Source organism: Agelaius phoeniceus, chromosome 1 (genome assembly GCF_051311805.1).
Source record: "Agelaius phoeniceus isolate bAgePho1 chromosome 1, bAgePho1.hap1, whole genome shotgun sequence".
Lineage (NCBI taxonomy): Eukaryota > Metazoa > Chordata > Aves > Passeriformes > Icteridae > Agelaius > Agelaius phoeniceus.
Genome location: NC_135265.1, coordinates 154,151,568 through 154,169,424, shown reverse-complemented (window position 1 = coordinate 154,169,424; position 17,857 = coordinate 154,151,568). Strand labels below are relative to the sequence as shown.

Below are 17,857 nucleotides of genomic sequence, written 5' to 3'. Positions count from 1 at the left end.
CATGGAGAAGCTGAAGCTTCCCAGCTACTCAGGAGAAAAGATCCTAGCAAGAGGATTTTTCAGAAAATATGTCTGTGGCAACAATGCACCCAAAAACCAGGACACACCAGTGCCTTGGGGTGACCTCACTGATGACACCCCATCTCTCCAAGGCTTTGGACATGTCTCCAGCCCACCATGACACATGGCATCAACACCTGCCCTTAACCTCTAAGACACTTAAAATCTGCCGCCAAGGTCAGGTGGACATGCCTCAAAAGAAAGACATGGAGCTGCAGAATTCCACAAAGGAATGCCCACACCATGACATAAGAGAGAAGACAACTGTGCTGACCAACCATCAGTAATTACTGGGTTTTTCTAGCAGGAACAGATTATTAAGACTAAAAGGATATGAGATATGAAAAGTTATGGGATGAATGCGGATTAAAGGCAAGAACATCACAGGCCAGCCTGGGAAAAAAAGGATCAAGCTGGATTGTTTAATGGATTTCTTAATGAGGTCAGGGAATATGCTTTAAATGACAGAGTACAATGTCAAGTAAAGATGAGAAGTCCAAATGGACCATGACACCAGAACAAGTTCAACCAGACCAGCCTCTGCTTTTCCAGATGTTCTCTCTTGATTCAGTTCAAGACACAAGGCCATGAGATCTCTTTAATCTGTAGGAACACTCCTAATTCATGATAATATTTCCATGTTATTGCAGAGTGACATTCCCAGGACATCAGCAGCTCCCTCAGCATTCCTGGGTGCAACACAGTGACTGATGGACATCCAGTGGCACAGAACAGAGTCCCAGTCTTCACAAGGCACCCACAAACCACAGCACACGAGTGCCACAAAATGACATCACTGATGATATCGCAACTCTGCTGGGCTCTGGTTGTTTATTCAGCGCTCCCTGACTCACATGGAACAATCAAATCCACCCAAATACCATCTCTCACTTCAAAGCTGCTGTCAAGGTCAGATGGACACAGACTCAAGAACCAATCATGACACTGCAGAATTCTATGAATAAAAATACCCCCCACCTCATGACTCACCAGGCTGGGCCAGGCAACAGCTGCTACCTCAAAAATGCCCCAAGGCCATGGGACAAGGCTGTTCTGCCCCTCCAGAATCAGCATAAAAGCCAGCCCAGAGCCTCTCTCCCTCACACACTTCTCCTCAAGCCTTCTCCTCCTGCTCCTCAGGACAACCAGGTGAGTCTCAGTCCCCTGACCCTCCTGCTTCTCCCCACCTTGGCCCCTCTCTTCCAGCACGCTCAGCCCCAGCCTCAGCAGCCCTCACTCCTCCCCACAGCCCCACAACAGCCTCCACACTCCCTCACCCCTTGTGCATCCCCGTGCCCCTGTCCTGCCTCACCCCCTCTCTCTTCCAGGCACCCTCCACACCACACCCATGGCCTGCTACGACCGCTGCAGTCCCTGCGGACCCACCCCGCTGGCCAACAGCTGCAACGAGCCCTGTGCCCTGCAATGCCAGGATTCCCGCGTCATCATCAACCCTTCCCCTGTGCTGGTCACCCTGCCAGGACCCATCATGACCTCCTTCCCCCAGAGCACCGCCGTCGGATCCACCTCCTCGGCTGCCGTGGGCACTGAGCTCAGTGTGCAGGGACAGCCCATCTCTGGCGGATTTGGTGGCTTTGGCTATGGGCTGGGCTATGGCCGTGGATTTGGCTACGGGCTGGGCTATGGCTGTGGGTATGGCTATGGGCTGGGAGGCCTGGGCTGCTATGGCAGAAGAGGCTATGGCTACAACTGCTAAGGGCCCTCAGCACCACTCCTGACACCAACCACCCACTCCTTGGAACACACCCCAGGTGTTGCAGACGCCTTTCTGGGCCAAAGCTGTCAACTGGCTCAGCACTTCCAGCTCCTGCTCTCAGGGCACTGGGCAAGGCAGCAGCCAAGGGCCCACCCCACGCTGCCTGCAAACATGGCACATCTGCCTCCTGCTCTTCTCTCACTCCCTCTCAGCTCTGTCCAGCTCCCTCTACTGCAAATCTCTTCTCCCAAGCCAGAGACCATTGGGAATCTTCACCATCAGGTTGCTTCTATTGTGGAACAGGAAGGCCTTGATGCTCTGACTGAATCACCAGCAAGCAAAGGAGCTCAGCTGATGGTCGCCCTACTTGCACCTCAGACCAGCTCCTTTCCTCTTGCCACTCATGACCTCTCACTCTTTTTTTGCCTCAATAAAATTCTCTTGCATTGCAGCATTGTTATGTCTCCTTTTCCTTCACGGGCACACACTGGCACAGTTTGCTCTTCCCTTGGATACCACAAACCCTTCACCTGTGTGATCCTACGCCTGGATACTCCAAGGCAGATCTATCCCTACCTGTGACACAAGCTTCTTCTGGGCCACATTTGTACATTGGCTACACAGCTGTTGGTCCAGTCCCTCACTGTCTCTTTAGCCCTTATACAGATCCACACGAGCAGGTCCTTACCCTTGAGGCCCCAGAGTTGAGCACAGAACTCCAGTCTCAGTAGAGCAGAGCAGAGGGTCAGAATTCCCTCCTCACCTGCTGCCCACACTGTGGCCATGAGCCCATGGCATGGGCAGTTTCTGTTTGGTGTGTTCACATGGCCAGGCCATGTCCAATTCTTCATCCACCAAAACCCCAAGTCCTTCTCCTCGAGGATGTTCTTAATTGACTCATTAGGCATCCAACATCCATTACTGAGATTGCTCCAAATCAGATTTAGGATGCTGCACTTCATCCTGTTCACCTTCATAACAATCACACCACCCCAGCCTGTCAAGAGCTCTCTGGATGCTCTCCCTTCCCTCCAGACAATCAAGCACACTGCTCACCTTGATGTCATTCCCATTCTTGCTGAGGGGACACTCAGTTCCCTGTGCCTGACAAAATGGGAAGTGATAATGTTCCCAATGCGAGCTTCTGCAGGTCACCACTCATCCCTGTTCCCCTCACAGACATGGAGCTACTGACCACAACTCTGTGAGTGAGACCATCCTGTCCATTTTCCACCCCACAGGTGATGTTCCAGCTATCAACTCCACATCTCTCCAGGTCAGAGATAAGCATGTTTTCTGCCACAGGAAGAAATGCTTTGCACAAGTCCACGTACATGATATCAGTTGCTCTTCCATCATTCACCAGTGTTGGAACCCCATCAAACTTTTCAGAAAGAATTTGCCCTTCATGAAAATGGGAGTGGCAACAGGGGAGGGGTGAGCCAGGCCTTTGGGGCCTTGAGATGTGGCAAGTGCCCAGAGCTGAGGCCACTTCACTTGGAGTGTTTCCCTTGAGGAAATGGTGCTTGGCTGAGCTCTGTGTCTGCTCTGTGCCAATGACTCAGCCTGGCATTGAGAGGAGAGAGCTGTGGCTGCTGTTGGACACAACCCTTTTGTGAAACCTTTGATGCTCCTTCCCATTCTACACTCTGAGAGCAGCTGAGCAGGTCCAGGTAGCCTGAGAGTGCAGTGAGTGGCCTGAGAGTGGCTGAGGGGCTGAGTCCAGAGGTGTCTGACCAGTGGCCCAAAGTGCAAATGGAGGTGAATCCCCAATACTGCAGCCCAGGAGTCGGATCCATGGGCCCAACTCTGTTCAGCATCCTAAATAATGAGCTGGGCAGTGTTGTCCCCTCAGACATGTAGCAATCTCAGAAATGGGTAATAGAGAGGTCATGAGTTGGTTGAGAGCATGCTGGAGGAGGACTTGGGGTGTTGGTGGATGAAGAATTGGACATGCCCTGGCCATGTGCACTCTCAGACTAAAACTCCCCGTGCCCTGGGCTCATCACCACAGTGTGGACAGCAGGTGAGGGGAGATTCTGACCCTCTGCTCAGCTCTTCAGAGACTGGAGATGTGTATTCAACCCTGGGCACCCAAGGATATGAAAGATACGGGCCTGCTGAAGCAGAGCTGTAGATGACCCTGGAAGATGATGAGGGTCTGGAGCAACTGGTGTCCAGCCAAATTGAAAACAAGACCCATATACAGCTTCTATTAGAGACAGGGATAGACCTGCATTCGTGTATCCAGGCCTGGGAACAAGCAAGGGAAGTCTGAAATGCACCAGAAATGCAAAGTGTGGCTCTGTGTGTCAGCGAAGGAAAAGAGACATCTGAGGCTGTAATGCAAGAGAACTTTATTGAGCTAAAAGAACAGTGGAAGGTTGTTAGGATCCACTGGAAAAGAGAAGGGCAAGTAGGGGGTGCAAGGAGGGTGACCATCAGCCAAGCTCCTTGGCTTGCAGGCGGTTCAGTCAGAGCACCAAGGCCTTTCTGTCCCACTGTGGGAGCAGCACAATGGAGTTGCCCAATGGTCTCTGGCTTGGGAGAAAAGGGGTTTACAGCTCTGGACAGAGCTGAAGGCACAGTGTAGAGCACAGAGAGGCATAAGAGGAGGAGGAAGATGGGCCATGTTTACAGGCAGCCCAGGCTGGCCCTTTGGCTACTGCCTTGCTTGGTGACCTGAGAGCAGGAGCTGGAAGTGCTGAGCCCATTTGAGAGCCTTGGCCCAGAGATGTGTCCTCAGTGCCTGAGATGAGTTCCAGGGAGTGGGTGGTTGGTGTCAGGGGTGGTGCTGAGGGCCCTTAGCAGATGTAGCCACCCCTCCTGCCATAGCAGCCCAGACCTCCCAGCCCATAGCCAAATCCACGGCTATAGCCAAGGCCATAGCCAAAGCCACCAAATCCGCCAGAGATGGGCTGTCCCTGCACACTGAGCTCAGTGCCCACGGCAGCCGAGGAGGTGGATCCGACGGCGGTGTTCTGGGGGAAGGAGGTCATGATGGGTCCTGGCAGGGTGACCAGCACAGGGGAAGGGTTGATGATGACGCGGGAATCCTGGCATTGCAGGGCACAGGGCTCGTTGCAGCTGTTGGCCAGCGGGGTGGGTCCGCAGGGACTGCAGCGGTTGTAGCAGGCCATGGGTGTGGTGTGGAGGGTGCCTGGAAGAGAGAGGGGTGAGGCAGGGCAGGGGTGTGGGGGTGTGAGGGCAGTGATGCAGGAGGGTGAGGGAGTGTGGAGGCTGTTGTGGGGCTGTGGGGAAGGATGAGGGCTGCAGAGTCTGAAGCAGAGTGTGTTGAAAGAGAGGGGCCAGGGGTGCAGGATCAGGAGGGTCAAGGGCTTGAGGCTCACCTTGTTGTCTGCAGGAGCAGGAGGAGAAGGATTGAGGAGAAGTGTGTGAGGGAGAGAGGCTCTGGGCTGGCTTTTATGCTGCTCCTGGAGGGGCGGGACAGCCTTGTCCCATGGCCTTGAGGCATTTTTGAGGCAGCAGCTCTTGGCTGGCCCAGCCTGGTGTGTCATGAGGTGGGGAGTGTTCTCCATCACTGAATTCTGCAGTGTCATATCCTGCCCTTGAGTCTCTGTCCATCTGACCTTGGAGGGAGCTTTAGAGTCAGAGTTGATCTTTAGGTAGATTTGGTTGTTAGATATATGTCTGTGAGGGTTGAATAAACAAACAGACACCAGCAGAGGTGCAATGTCATCAGTGGGCCTTGTGTGCTCTGGTTTGGGGGTGCCTTTTGAAGACTGGGACTCTGTTTGGTGCCACTGGATGTCCATCAGTCACCGTGTTTCTCTCAGGAATGCTGAGGGAGCTGCTGATGTCCTGGGAAGGTCACTCTGAGATAACTTGGAAATGTCCCAGTGCCTGGGAGTTCTTCCTGATGGAAGAAAATGGGCTCTTTTTCATGTGTCTTGAATGGGATTGAGAGAGGGTCTTGGAAAGTAGAGGCTGTTCAGGCTGCACTTGTTCCCATGTTATTGTCCATTTAGATTTCTAAAATTTTACCAACAAACTATGCTATCATTCAAAGCATATTTCTTGATCTCATTTAGAATTCCAATAGCTAACAACAAATGCAGGCCCATCCCTTTTTCCCAGGTGTGCATAATGTCAATTCATTTATTCTACATTCAAGCCAAAGAGTTTCATAACTTATATCCTGTAAATGTAATATTGTGTTCCTATTAGCAAAAAGGACTAATTACTAATGGACAGTTATTGAGTTGCTCCTTCCTTCTCTGTCATGGTTCTGGCATTCCTGTGTGACTCTGCCATTCTACATCCTTCTCTTTAGGCCATGTCCATCCGACCTTGGCGGCAGCTTTTAAGTGTGAGTATTAGAGGTTAAATGTTGGTCTTGATGGTTCATGTCAAGATGGGATGAAGACGTGACCAAAACTTTGTGGAGATGGAGTGTCATCAGTGAGGTCACCCCATGGCACTGGTGTGCTGTGTTTTATGTGCGTGTGGTGAAGAGGGACCCCATTTCCTCATGGAGCTTTTCACAGAATTCACGGAATTCACAGAATTCACAGAATCACTGGGTTGGAAGAGACCTTCAAGATCATCAAGTCCAACTCATGCCCTAACTCCTCAACTAAACCATGGCACTGAGTGCCACATCCAGTCTTGTTTTAAACACATCCAGGGATGATGACTCCACCACCTCCCTAGACAGGCCATTCCAGTACTTTATCACTCTTTCAGTGAAAAAATTTTGCTAATATCCAACCTATATTTCCCTTGATGCAGCTTGAGACTGTGTTGTCTCATTCTGTCAGAATGTGGGGAAAGAGACCAACCCCCACCTGACTACAACCACCCTTCAGGAAGTTGTAGAGTGATAAGGTAATCTCTGAGTCCCCTTTTCTCCAGGCTAAACAACCCCAGCTCCCCTTTTTAGGCTGCTCTAAGCTTTGCAGGTGTTCTGGGGGTGAGCACCTGCACCTTTGATCATGTTCTCCTCCTCCCTACCTTGGCTGCATCTTTCCAGGCTTCTCTATATTCCTGGCCTTTGCCATTGGAGATGGGAAAGCAATCCACATGACTTAGGGAGGTGTCCTGTGCTCCTCACAGTCCTGTGTGGGTTCATCCGTAGCGCTCATCTCAGCTGGGCCCAGCAAGGTCACACTGTGGGGTCCCATTGCTGGGCTCTGCCTGACACATGGAAAGGAAACCTCGTGGAGGATGAGAAGAAGAAGCATGAGGGGAACAATTACTCATCTGTTGGTTTGTCAACCCTTCAAACTCATGTTTCTGCAGTTTAGAGATAAGGATGTCCTGTGGGGCTGGTTTAAGGGCCTGGTGGAATTCCAGGAACGCGACGCCGGTTGCCATTCCCTTGCCAAAAATAGCATTTGACCTTGTGATCCTGCTGGAGCATAAATGGATCGTGAGGTGGCCATGGAGCCTCTGATGTAAAAAACTCCAGCAATTACCAGGAGAGAATTAGGAAATACGTAATAAGAAAAGTAACACAAAGAAGATGAGGAGGTCAACTGTCGTGTACCACTGATGGGGCTGCAGAGTGCAACAAGGACATGGTTCACAGAGCAGTGTCAGGAGACCAATGGGACTGGAGTACTCTTTAAACAAGAAGTTGACAGAGCTGAGGACTCTTTCAAGCAGGAGGAAAGAAGGCAAATGGGACATGATGTCATTATTCCATGGCGTGTCCTCATCGATGAAACATCAGTTGTCCTCAGGGTTGTTTGAATCTTCTACATGTCCTGAAAGGCTCCAGCAACAAGAAAATGGTCACTAATTCTTGCAATTAAAAGCTGCCAACAAGGTCAGATTGACACATCCTCAGGGTCAGGACATGGAATTGCAGAAGTGCATGAAGGAAAATACTCCACACCTCATGACTCACCAGGCTGGGCCAGCCAAGAGCTGCTGCCTCAAAAATGCCCCAAGGCCATGGGACAAGGCTGGCCCACCCCTCCAGGATCAGCATAAAAGCCGTCCCAGAGCCTCTCACACTCACACACTTCTCCTCTCGCCTTCTCCTCCTGCTCCTGCCGACAACCAGGTGAGTCTCAATCCCCTGAACCTCCTGCTCCGGCACCCCTGATCTCTCTCTTCCAGCACTCTCAGCCCCAGCCTCTGCAGCCCTCATGGCTCCCCACAGCACCACAACAGCCTCCTCACTCCCTCACCCTGCTGACACTTTGCTCCTTGCACCCCCACGCCTCTACCCTGCCTCACCCTCTCTCTTCCAGGCACCCTCCACACCACACCCATGGCCTGCTACAACCGCTGCAGTCCCTGCGGACCCACCCCGCTGGCCAACAGCTGCAACGAGCCCTGTGCCCTGCAATGCCAGGATTCCCACGTCATCATCAACCCTTCCCCTGTGCTGGTCACCCTGCCAGGACCCATCATGACCTCCTTCCCCCAGAGCACCGCCGTCGGATCCACCTCCTCGGCTGCCGTGGGCACTGAGCTCAGTGTGCAGGGACAGCCCATCTCTGGCGGATTTGGTGGCTTTGGTGGCTTTGGCTACGGCCTTGGCTATGGCCGTGGATTTGGCTATGGCTGTGGATTCGGCTACGGGCAGGGCTATGGCTACGGCCTGGGCTGCTATGGCAGAAGGGGCTATGGCTACAACTGCTAGGGGCCCTCAGCACCACCCCTGACACCAACCACCCACTCCCCGGAACTCATCTCAGGCCCTGAGGATGCCTCTCTGTGCTAAGACTCTCAAATGTATTTAGCAGCTTCTTCTCTCAGGCTACCAAGCAAGGCAGTGGGCCACACTGCCTGCAAACATGGCCCATTTGCCTCCTGCTCTTCTCCTGCTCCCTGCTCTGCATCGCCCTTTGGCTCTGTCCAGTCCCCTCTGGACAAACCCCTTCTCTCAATCCAGAGACCATTGGGCATCTCCACCATTCTGCTGCTCCCACTGTGGGCAGGAAGTCCTTGATGCTCTGGCCAAACCTGCAGTCCAAGGGGCCTTGGTTGTTGGCTCCTCTCCTTGTACCTCAGCCGGGCCTCTTCCACTTCACTGCTCATGACTTTCACTGTTCTTTATGCCTCAATAAAATTCTTTTGCATTGCACATTGTGAAGTGTCCTCTTCCTTCATGGGCACACACTGGCACACTTTGCTCTTCCCTTGGATCCCACAAACCCTTCACTTACTTGATCCCAGGCCTGGATACATGAATGTAGATCCATCCCTGCCTCTGATAGAAGACATGTATGGCTGGACACTTTGGCTGGACACCAGTTGCTCCAGACCCTCACCATCTTCCAGGGTCATCTACAGCTCTGCTCGAGCATGTCCATGTCTTCCGAGTACACATCTCCAGTCTCAGAAGAGCAGACCAAAGGGGCAAAATTCCCCTCTCACCTACTGCCCACAATGTGGGGATGAGCCCAGGACATGAGGAGTTTCTGGTCTGTGAATGTTCATGGCCAGGGCATGTTCAATTCTTCATCCACCAACATCCCAGGTCCTTCTCCTCTGGGCTGCTCTCAACCCCTGCATTGTCCAGTCTACAGCCCTGTTTGGCATTGCTCCAAACCAAGTGCAACTTGGCCACATTCAGCTTCATGAAAATGACAATATCCCACTGCCCCAACCTGTTCCAGCCCCTCTGGATGCCATCCCTTCCCTCCAGACAACCAACCCCACTACTCAGCTTATTCTGGCCACTGATTTTGATGAACATCCCACTCAATCCCACCATCCATGTCCCTGACAAAGATGGGAAATAATACTGGTCCCAATAGGTGTAAGAGCTTAAATGAGAGATGTGGGACTCCAGGCAGTTCTTCAAAATGCAGTTTATTACATCCAAGACATTACATCAGTCTAAAGTTGTGAGTGACAGAGCCTGTGCCTGCAGCTGTCAGCTCCAGCTGTAAGCGAGCCGAAAGACATTTTAGTTTTAGTTACAATGCATTATGTACTTTTCTTTGCTGAACATCTTAATACAGTAGAACCAATCTATACCTTAACTTTTATCTATAGCCTATCATAACTACTATAATTACCATATTCATGCTCCTATTCTCTAATCACTAAAAGTTAGTACATTACAATTTAAGCTAGAAGTTGTTTTTCAGTTTTCTTGCAGTAAAAAATGCAGAGACCTTTTTTCTGCTTGCAACATTTGCTAACTTGTTTGGTTGTGCTATCTTTCTGCTTAGTAAAAATGTCTTCTTGTTTGAGTTGGGCTTATCCTTTGCTCTAAGTAATAAAAACCCCTTCTAACTAACATACCCTTTGCCTCCTTAGTAATCCAGTAAAACTAGCTCAACAATTCTTTTCTTCTATATCAAAACTTGCTTGCATCTCTATTCATTCATCAAACTCTACATTTAAAAATCTTTATGCTAAGCACACATATCTGTGAGATTTTCTTGTCAAACTTTCATCCTTCCCAACAAATAGGAGCTTCTGCCTGTCACCAGTCATCCCTTTTCCCCACAGTCCTCTTTGAGTCAGACCATCCCATCCATTCCTTATCCACCACATGGTCCAACCACAAATCCACATCTTTCCAGAGTGAATGTGCAGATGCTTTCTAGCGCAGGAACAAATGCTGTGCACAAGGCCAGGTACATGATACTGTTCCCTCTCCCCTCATCCAACAAGGTTGGAACTGATTCCAGCTCATTAAAAGATGCCACTTTTTAATGGACTGCCAATGGACACCTTTTAATCTGCCTGCCAAGGTCAGAGAGACACATTCCCAATAGCTGGATATGATATAGGAGAGCTGAGGGGAAACAAAGGGCTTCCCACTTTATGATTTGACAGAGAAGTTGCCTGAAAAAATGCCCCAATGTCATGGCCAATGGCTGTCCCAAACCTTCAGCCCCAGATCATCCTCAAGGTCATACTCTGGATGTTATCCAGCAGAGTCTTGTCTTTCTTATTCCCAGTAAACCAGAGATAAAGAGAGTTCTCTAATGTGAGCAGAGAAGAGCAGAGGGGAAGAATCTCCCTTACCTGGAATGGAGCTGATGCCTGAGGTTTTAGCTTTTGTATTTTTCAGATTCTGTACTGCTTTAGTGTGTACTCTGGAGCTTCACGTAAGGGGATGGTGAGCTCTCTTCACAGATCAAGGAGACAAAACAATTCCTTCTCTAGCTGGGGACCAAGGACAGCCAATCCAAATTTCAGGCCCAAGCGAATAAACAATAGTGGACTGAAGAGAGAAAAACAAGACAGATGGGATTTCATAAGCTAAAGCTGTAATTGGACAATTAACTCCAATAGGGAAATGGACCAGAACTTTTACAGGTGTGAGACCCCATGACCTGTCATGCATTTTGTGACCATTTTGGGTTTATCTTGGGTGTAGCCCTGTCTGGGCTCTTGTGCTGCCCAAGGTGTGTCCATTGAGGCCTTCCTATAAATCCCTACTTTATTTTTTAACTTCATGTAGTCTCGGTTCTAGGTCAGCCTTCACAAGGCATCAGTCCCAAACATGAAGGATACAGGATGGGTGATGAGGGGATTGAGAGCAGCCCCAAAGAGGAGGACGTTGGGTGTTGGTGGATGAAGATTTGGATGTGCCCCAGCCATGTGCACTCACTGACCAGAAACTCCTCCTGTATCCTGGGCTCATCCCAACAGCGTGGGCAGCACAAGAGAGTGGGGGAATCTCACCCTCTGCTCTCCTAAAAGCAGAACTCTGCATTGAGCTCTGAGCCCACAAAGACAAGGAAGACGGGGACTTGCTTGAGCAGATGGAGGCCTGGAAGATGATGAGAGTCAGCCTAGTTGGTGTCCAGCCAAAGGGAACACACAGCCTGGAGGAAGATGAGGGGCTTGTGTCAGAGGCAGGGATAGATCTCCATTGGTGTATGCAAGCCTGTGATTCAGTAGCTGAAGGTTTGATGGAATGCACTAGAAGAATGAAATGTGCCACTGGGTAGTAGAACTGGGGAAGTAACACTTGAAAGAGGTGTTGGAGCATGTTTTCACCCACCCCACTGGTCTCTACAACCCCGGTACAGAACTGAGCAGGGATTGGAAGCATCTTGGGAGAAGAAAGAAGATGGACTCATCTGAAGCTGTGATGCAGGAAAACTTTATTGAGGTAGAACAGTGAAAACTCAGGAGCAGCCAGAGGAAGGGAAGCTGGTCTGAGGTGCAAGTAGGGCAACCATCAGCCGAGCTGCTTTGTTTGCAGGAGTTTGTCTCATGATTTCTGCCTTACAGAAGGAGCAGCCCAGCAGAGGTGCTCAATGGTCCCTGGCTTGGGAGAAGGGGTTTGCAGCAGAGGAGACGCCCACAGACAAAGGGGCAATGCAGAGCAGGGAATGGAGGAAGAGGAGGAGGCAGATGGGCCATGTTTGCAGGCAGCCTGGCCTGGGCCCTTGGCTACTGCCTTGCTTGGTGCCCGGAGAGCAGGAGCTGAAAATGCTGAGCCCCTTTGAGAGCCTTGGCACAGAGATGTGTCTTCAATGCCTGAGATGAGTTCCAGGGAGTGGGTGGTTGGTGTCAGTGGTGGTGCCAAGGGCCCTTAGCAGATGTAGCCGCCCCTTCTGCCATAGCAGCCCAGGCCTCCCAGGCCGTAGCCAAATCCACGGCCATAGCCAAGGCCGTAGCCAAAGCCACCAAAGCCACCAAATCCGCCAGAGATGGGCTGTCCCTGCACACTGAGCTCAGTGCCCACGGCAGCCGAGGAGGTGGATCCGACGGCGGTGCTCTGGGGGAAGGAGGTCATGATGGGTCCTGGCAGGGTGACCAGCACAGGGGAAGGGTTGATGATGACGCGGGAATCCTGGCATTGCAGGGCACAGGGCTCGTTGCAGCTGTTGGCCAGTGGGGTGGGTCCGCAGGGACTGCAGATGTTGTTGCAGGCCATGGGTGTGGTGTGGAGGGTGCCTGGAAGAGAGGGGAGTGAGGGAGGGCAGGGGTTGGGGAGTGCGAGGCGTGGTGATGGGAGAGGGTGAGGGAGTTCTGAGGCTGTTGTGGGGCCATGGGGAGGCATGAGGGCAGCCAAGGTTGGGGCTGAGCATGATGGAAGAGTGAGGTGAGAGGTGCAGGAGCAGGAGGGTTGGGGGTTTGAGACTCACCTGGTTGTCGGCAGGAGCAGGAGGAGAAGGAGTCAGGAGAAGTGTGTGAGTGTGAGAGGCTCTGGGACAGCTTTTATGCTGCTCCTGGAAGGGTGGGACATCCTTGTCCTATGGCCTTGGGGCATTCACCAGCCAACAGGTCTTGCCTGGCCTGGTGAGTCATGAGGTGTGGAGTGTTTTCATTCCCACAACACTTCAGTGTCATATCCAGCTCTTGAGGCCATATCCATCTGACCTTGTCGGCAGCTTTAGGAGATGGCATTTGGGCGGATTTGATTGTTAGATGTGTGTCAGGAAGGGCTGAATAAACAACCAGAGCTCAGCAGAAACGCGATGTCATCAGCGAGGTAATTTTGTAGCACTCGTGTTCTGTGGTTTGTGGGTGCCTTGTGAAGACTGGGATTCTGTTCTGTGCCTCTGGATGTCCGTCAGTCATTGTGCTGCACCCAGGAATGCTGAGGGAGCTGCTGATGTCCTGGGAAGGTCACTGTGCAATATCTAGGAAAGGTTCTGGTGCCTGGGAGCTGCTCCTGATTTCTGAAATATTGTTTGCTCTCCTGTGTCTTCAATGTGAGCAAGAGGGAGAACCTGGAAAACGAGAGGGTGTTTAGGCTGAACGTGTTCCATCGTTATGGTCCATTTGGATTTCTGAAATTTACTCAACCATGTACTCTGTCAATTAAAGTGTATTCCTTGGCCTCATTAAGAAATCCCATAAATAAAAACAAACCAGGCTTGATCCCTTTCTTGCCCAAACTGATCTGTGACATCAATTCACTTATTCCACATTCAAGCCACAAGGTGTCATAACTTATAATCATTAGTCCTAATGTTTTGTTCCTGTAAGCAAAACCCAATAATTAGTAATGGACACCCAGCAAGCTCCTCTTTCCTTCTTTGCATGGTTTGGCTGTTCCTTTTGTGGAATTGTGCAATTTCACGTTCTGCTCCTGAGGCCATCTCCACCTGACCTTGGTGATACTTTTTAGTTGCAAGAATTAAAGACCAAGGTGTTGTTGTTGATGGTGCATGCCAGGATATGTAGAAGATTCAAGCAAAGCTTACAAGCACTGAGGTGTCATCAGTGAGGTCATTCCATGGCATATTGACAACGTGTCCCATTTGCATTCTTGCCTCCTGCCTGGAAGAACTCCCAGCTCTCTCAGCTTCTCCTCATCTCAAGGATCCTCCACTCCCATCAGTGTCATGGTGGGCCTGCACTGCTCTTGGTCGACCATGTTTGTGCCCATGCAGCCTCACCTGTGGTGGGGAACAGGATGTTTAACTCCCTCAGTCTGCTTTATTTCTGTTCCTAATCCTGTCCTGGTAACTGCTGGATTTTTTTTTACCATAAATGGTACATGGTCACCTCAAGATCCATTTATGCTCCACCAGGAACAGAAGGTCCTTCCCTGCTGGAATGCTTTGGTTGCCAAGGGAAGGGCAACTGGTGTCGTCCTGAACTTCTGTCAGGGCTTTTACACAGTCCCACATAACATCTTTATCTCTAAATTGCAGGTATGTGGGTTTCAAAGGTGGTCTAATGAATGGATGAGGAACAGACAGAGAGTGATGGTCAATGGCTCTCTGTACAGGTGGAGAGCAGTGATGAGGTCTCCAGGCCCCTGCCTTGGACTGGTGATTTTGAATGTTTTATCAAGGAGATGAGCAGTGAGATTGAGACCACCCTCAGCATGTTTGCGGATGCCACAAAGCTGAGCATTGCAGTTGACACAAGAACATGGAGGGATGTCAGCAGGAGGGACACTGGGAATGTTGAGAACATAAGAACCTCTTGTGGTTCAACAACTCCAAGTTCAAGGTCCTGCACATGGGCTGGGACAGTCCCAGACGTGAGCACATCTTTGGAGAGGGAATCCTCAAGAGCAGTTCCACCAGAGAATGACCTGGGAGTCTGGTGGACCAAAATCTTCAAAGGAAACAGCAACATGAATTTTCAGCACAGGTCACCAGCCATTTCCTGGGCTGCATAGAAAGAAGTGTGGCCAGCTGGAATAGCTGGTGGTTAATTGGAGATGTGAGAATGTCATTATTGTCACCAATAGGTGACAATAAAATAGGGACCAAAACAGGGATGCCAATAGAGACCAAAAGGTTCAAGAGATGGCCATGCATCCTTGCAGCAAAAGAACTTGTGGAAAAGGGTTTCTAGCAGATTGATACTTCCTCTCTCCTCAGAGATAAGGATATCTGATTTAGGGTGATGAGCTGGGCTTCATCGTGAAAGAAGGACATGGACTTAGAGAAGCAAGAAGAGTGCAGAAACAGCAAGAGGTTGAGGGGACCAAAGAATCCTTGTGATTAGAAATGGGAGACGTGCGAGGTTTATTTTTGTGAGAAGGGAAGAATGGACAAAGGAGATGTTGCGAGTGTTCCATGGCATGACCTCACTCATAACGCCCCAATTCTTGTTGGATTTGTTGTCGTCTTCTATGTGCCTGACACAAACCAATAATGCCATATTCCAATACCAATACCAATATTTGGCCTCTACTCCTCAAAATTACAACCTGCTGTGAAGGTCAGATGGACACAGCCTGTAGAGAAGGACACAGAATCAGAGAATTCCACAAAGACACACCTGCACCATGACAGAGGAGGAAATAGGCTCACAGTGACCACCCAGTAGCAATTAGTGCTTTTTCATAATAGCAACAAAATATTACAACTGACAGGATATAAGTTGTGAAACCATAGGGTTTGAATGCCAAATAAACAAATTCACATCAAAGACCAGCCAGGGCAAAACCTGATCAAGCATCATTGGTTACTTGTTTATTGGATTTCTTAAAGAGATAAAGAAATACCTTAAATGAACACTTTAAATGACAGAGGATATTTCCACGTAAAGTTGAGAAATCCAAATGGACCGCAGCATTGGAACAACAAAGTTCAACCTATTAAGGCTTTATTTTCCAGATCCTTTCTCTTGAACCTAAACAAGAAAAAACTGCATGGGGTCGCTTTCATCCATCAGGAAGAACTCCCAGGCCCTGGGACCTTTCCAAGCTCTCACAGAATGACCTTCCCAGGACATCAGCAGCTCCCTCAGCATTCCTGGGTGCAACACAGTGACTGATGGACATCCAGTGGAACAGAACAGAGTCCCAGTCTTCACAAGGCACCCACAAACCACAGGATGTGTGCCACAAAATTACCTCACTGATGACATCGCATTTCTGCTGGGCTCTGGTTGTTTATTCAGTCCTCCCTGACTCACATGGAACAATCAAATCCACCCAAATACAAATGCAATGAAGTTGCCTCCAAGGTCAGATGGAAATGGTTTCAAGAGAAGGACATGGAATTGCAAAACTACATGAAAGAAAACATTCCCCAGCTCATGACTCCCTAAGCTGGCCCAGGCAAGAGCTGCTGCCTGCAAAATGCCCAAGGCCATGGGACAAGGCTGTCCCACCCCTTCAGGACCTGCATAAAAGCCGGGCCAGCACCTCTCTCCCTCACACACTTCTCCTCAAGCCTTCTCCTCCTGCTGAAAATCAGGTGAGCCTCAAAGCCCTGATCCTCCTGCTCTGGCACCCCTGAACCCTCTCTTCCAGCATGCTCTGCCCCAGCTGCAGGAGCCCTCACGCCTCCCCACAGCCCCACAACAGCCTCCACACTCCCTCACCATCCTGCACCCCTGCCCATACCCCTGCCCTCCCTCACCCCTCTGTCTTCCAGGCACCCTCCACACCACACCCATGGCCTGCTACAACCGCTGCAGTCCCTGCGGACCCACCCCGCTGGCCAACAGCTGCAACGAGCCCTGTGCCCTGCAATGCCAGGATTCCCGCGTCATCATCAACCCTTCCCCTGTGCTGGTCACCCTGCCAGGACCCATCATGACCTCCTTCCCCCAGAGCACCGCCGTCGGATCCACCTCCTCGGCTGCTCTGGGCACTGAGCTCAATGTGCAGGGACAGCCCATCTCTGGGGGATTTGGTGGCTTTGGTGGCTTTGGCTACGGCCTTGGCTATGGCCGTGGGTTTGGCTATGGGCTGGGAGGCCTGGGCTGCTATGGCAGAAGGGGCGGCTATATCTGCTAAGGGGCCAGCCCGGGCTGCCTGCAAACATGGCCCATCTGCCTCCCATTCTCCCACTCCCTGCTCTGCATTGCCCCTTTGGCTCTGTTCAGCCTCCTCTGCTGCAAACCCCTTCTCCCAAGCCGGACATCATTGGTCCCCTCTGGTGGGCATTGGTCCCACTGTGGGGCAGAATATTCTTGGTGCTCTGGAAAAACCTCCTGAGAGCGAAGGACCTTGGCTGATGGTCACCCTACTTCCTCCTCAGCCTGCTCCTTTCTACTGGATGCTCATGACCTTTTATTCTTCATCCTCAGTAAAGTTTTTCTGCATCATAGCCTCAGATGACTCCTCCTTTTTTCTTCTCCAAAGACTTTTCCAGTCTCATTCAGCAATAAGCCAGGATTGTAGAGATCACTGGGGTTAAAAAGTGCACCAATACCTCTTTTAGGATTTATCTCCCCACTTCTACCACCCACTGGCATGCTTTGGTCTTGCATCCAGTGCATCCCACAAACCTTTCTGTTTCTAGAACACAGGCCTGGATACATTAACGAAGGTCTATCCTTGCTGCTGGCACAAGCCCCTCTTGGTGGTGTGTTCCCTTTGGGTAGACACCAGTTGCTCCAGCCCCTCATCATGTCCTCAGCCCACTAAGAGATCTGCTTGAGCAGGTCCATGTCTTTCTTCTAGTGGCTATGCATCCTTGCAGCAAAAGACCTTCTGGAAAAGGGTTTCTAGCAGACTGACACTTCTTGTCTCCTTACAGATAAGGATATGGATAAGGGTATCTGATTTGGGGTGATAAGCTGGGCTTTACAGTAGAAGAAAGACATGGACTTAGTGAAGCAAGAACAGTGCAGGAACAGCAAGAGCTTGAAGGGACCAAAGAATTCATGTTGTGATTAGAAATGGGAGATGTGCAAGGTTGATTTATTGCGGGGGTCCTCCACTTGAACAAACAATTCCAGTCTCCCCAGAGATGAGTAGAGACT

General features: G+C 50.6%; 3 protein-coding genes and 2 pseudogenes across 3 annotated transcripts; 3 read left to right on the top strand and 2 right to left on the bottom strand.

The window, feature by feature from the left end:
- Positions 1-1,084: 1,084 nt before the first annotated feature.
- On the top strand, positions 1,085-1,777 carry LOC129129210 (feather beta keratin-like; annotated as a pseudogene).
- Positions 1,778-4,581: 2,804 nt separating this feature from the next.
- Positions 4,582-5,252, bottom strand: LOC129125061 (feather beta keratin-like; annotated as a pseudogene).
- A 2,766-nt stretch (positions 5,253-8,018) lies between these two features.
- Positions 8,019-8,393, top strand: LOC129129414 (feather beta keratin-like). The gene has a single exon (XM_054647260.2). The coding sequence runs from the start codon at positions 8,019-8,021 to the stop codon at positions 8,391-8,393; it is 375 nt and encodes a 124-aa protein (XP_054503235.2).
- A 3,867-nt stretch (positions 8,394-12,260) lies between these two features.
- LOC129128849 (feather beta keratin-like) lies at positions 12,261-12,620 on the bottom strand. Its single transcript, XM_054646430.2, has one exon. It carries the CDS (start codon positions 12,603-12,605, stop codon positions 12,261-12,263), a length of 345 nt encoding a protein of 114 aa, XP_054502405.2. The 5' UTR covers positions 12,606-12,620.
- A 3,921-nt stretch (positions 12,621-16,541) lies between these two features.
- On the top strand, positions 16,542-16,886 carry LOC129125830 (feather beta keratin-like). Its single transcript, XM_054641491.2, has one exon. The coding sequence runs from the start codon at positions 16,542-16,544 to the stop codon at positions 16,884-16,886; it is 345 nt and encodes a 114-aa protein (XP_054497466.2).
- Positions 16,887-17,857: the final 971 nt, after the last annotated feature.

Bases quoted from the DNA above. Each gene is read 5' to 3' on its own strand.
- LOC129128849 (XM_054646430.2), bottom strand. From the start codon at position 12,605: ATGGCCTGCAACAACATCTGCAGTCCCTGCGGACCCACCCCACTGGCC.
- LOC129125830 (XM_054641491.2), top strand. From the start codon at position 16,542: ATGGCCTGCTACAACCGCTGCAGTCCCTGCGGACCCACCCCGCTGGCC.
- LOC129129414 (XM_054647260.2), top strand. From the start codon at position 8,019: ATGGCCTGCTACAACCGCTGCAGTCCCTGCGGACCCACCCCGCTGGCC.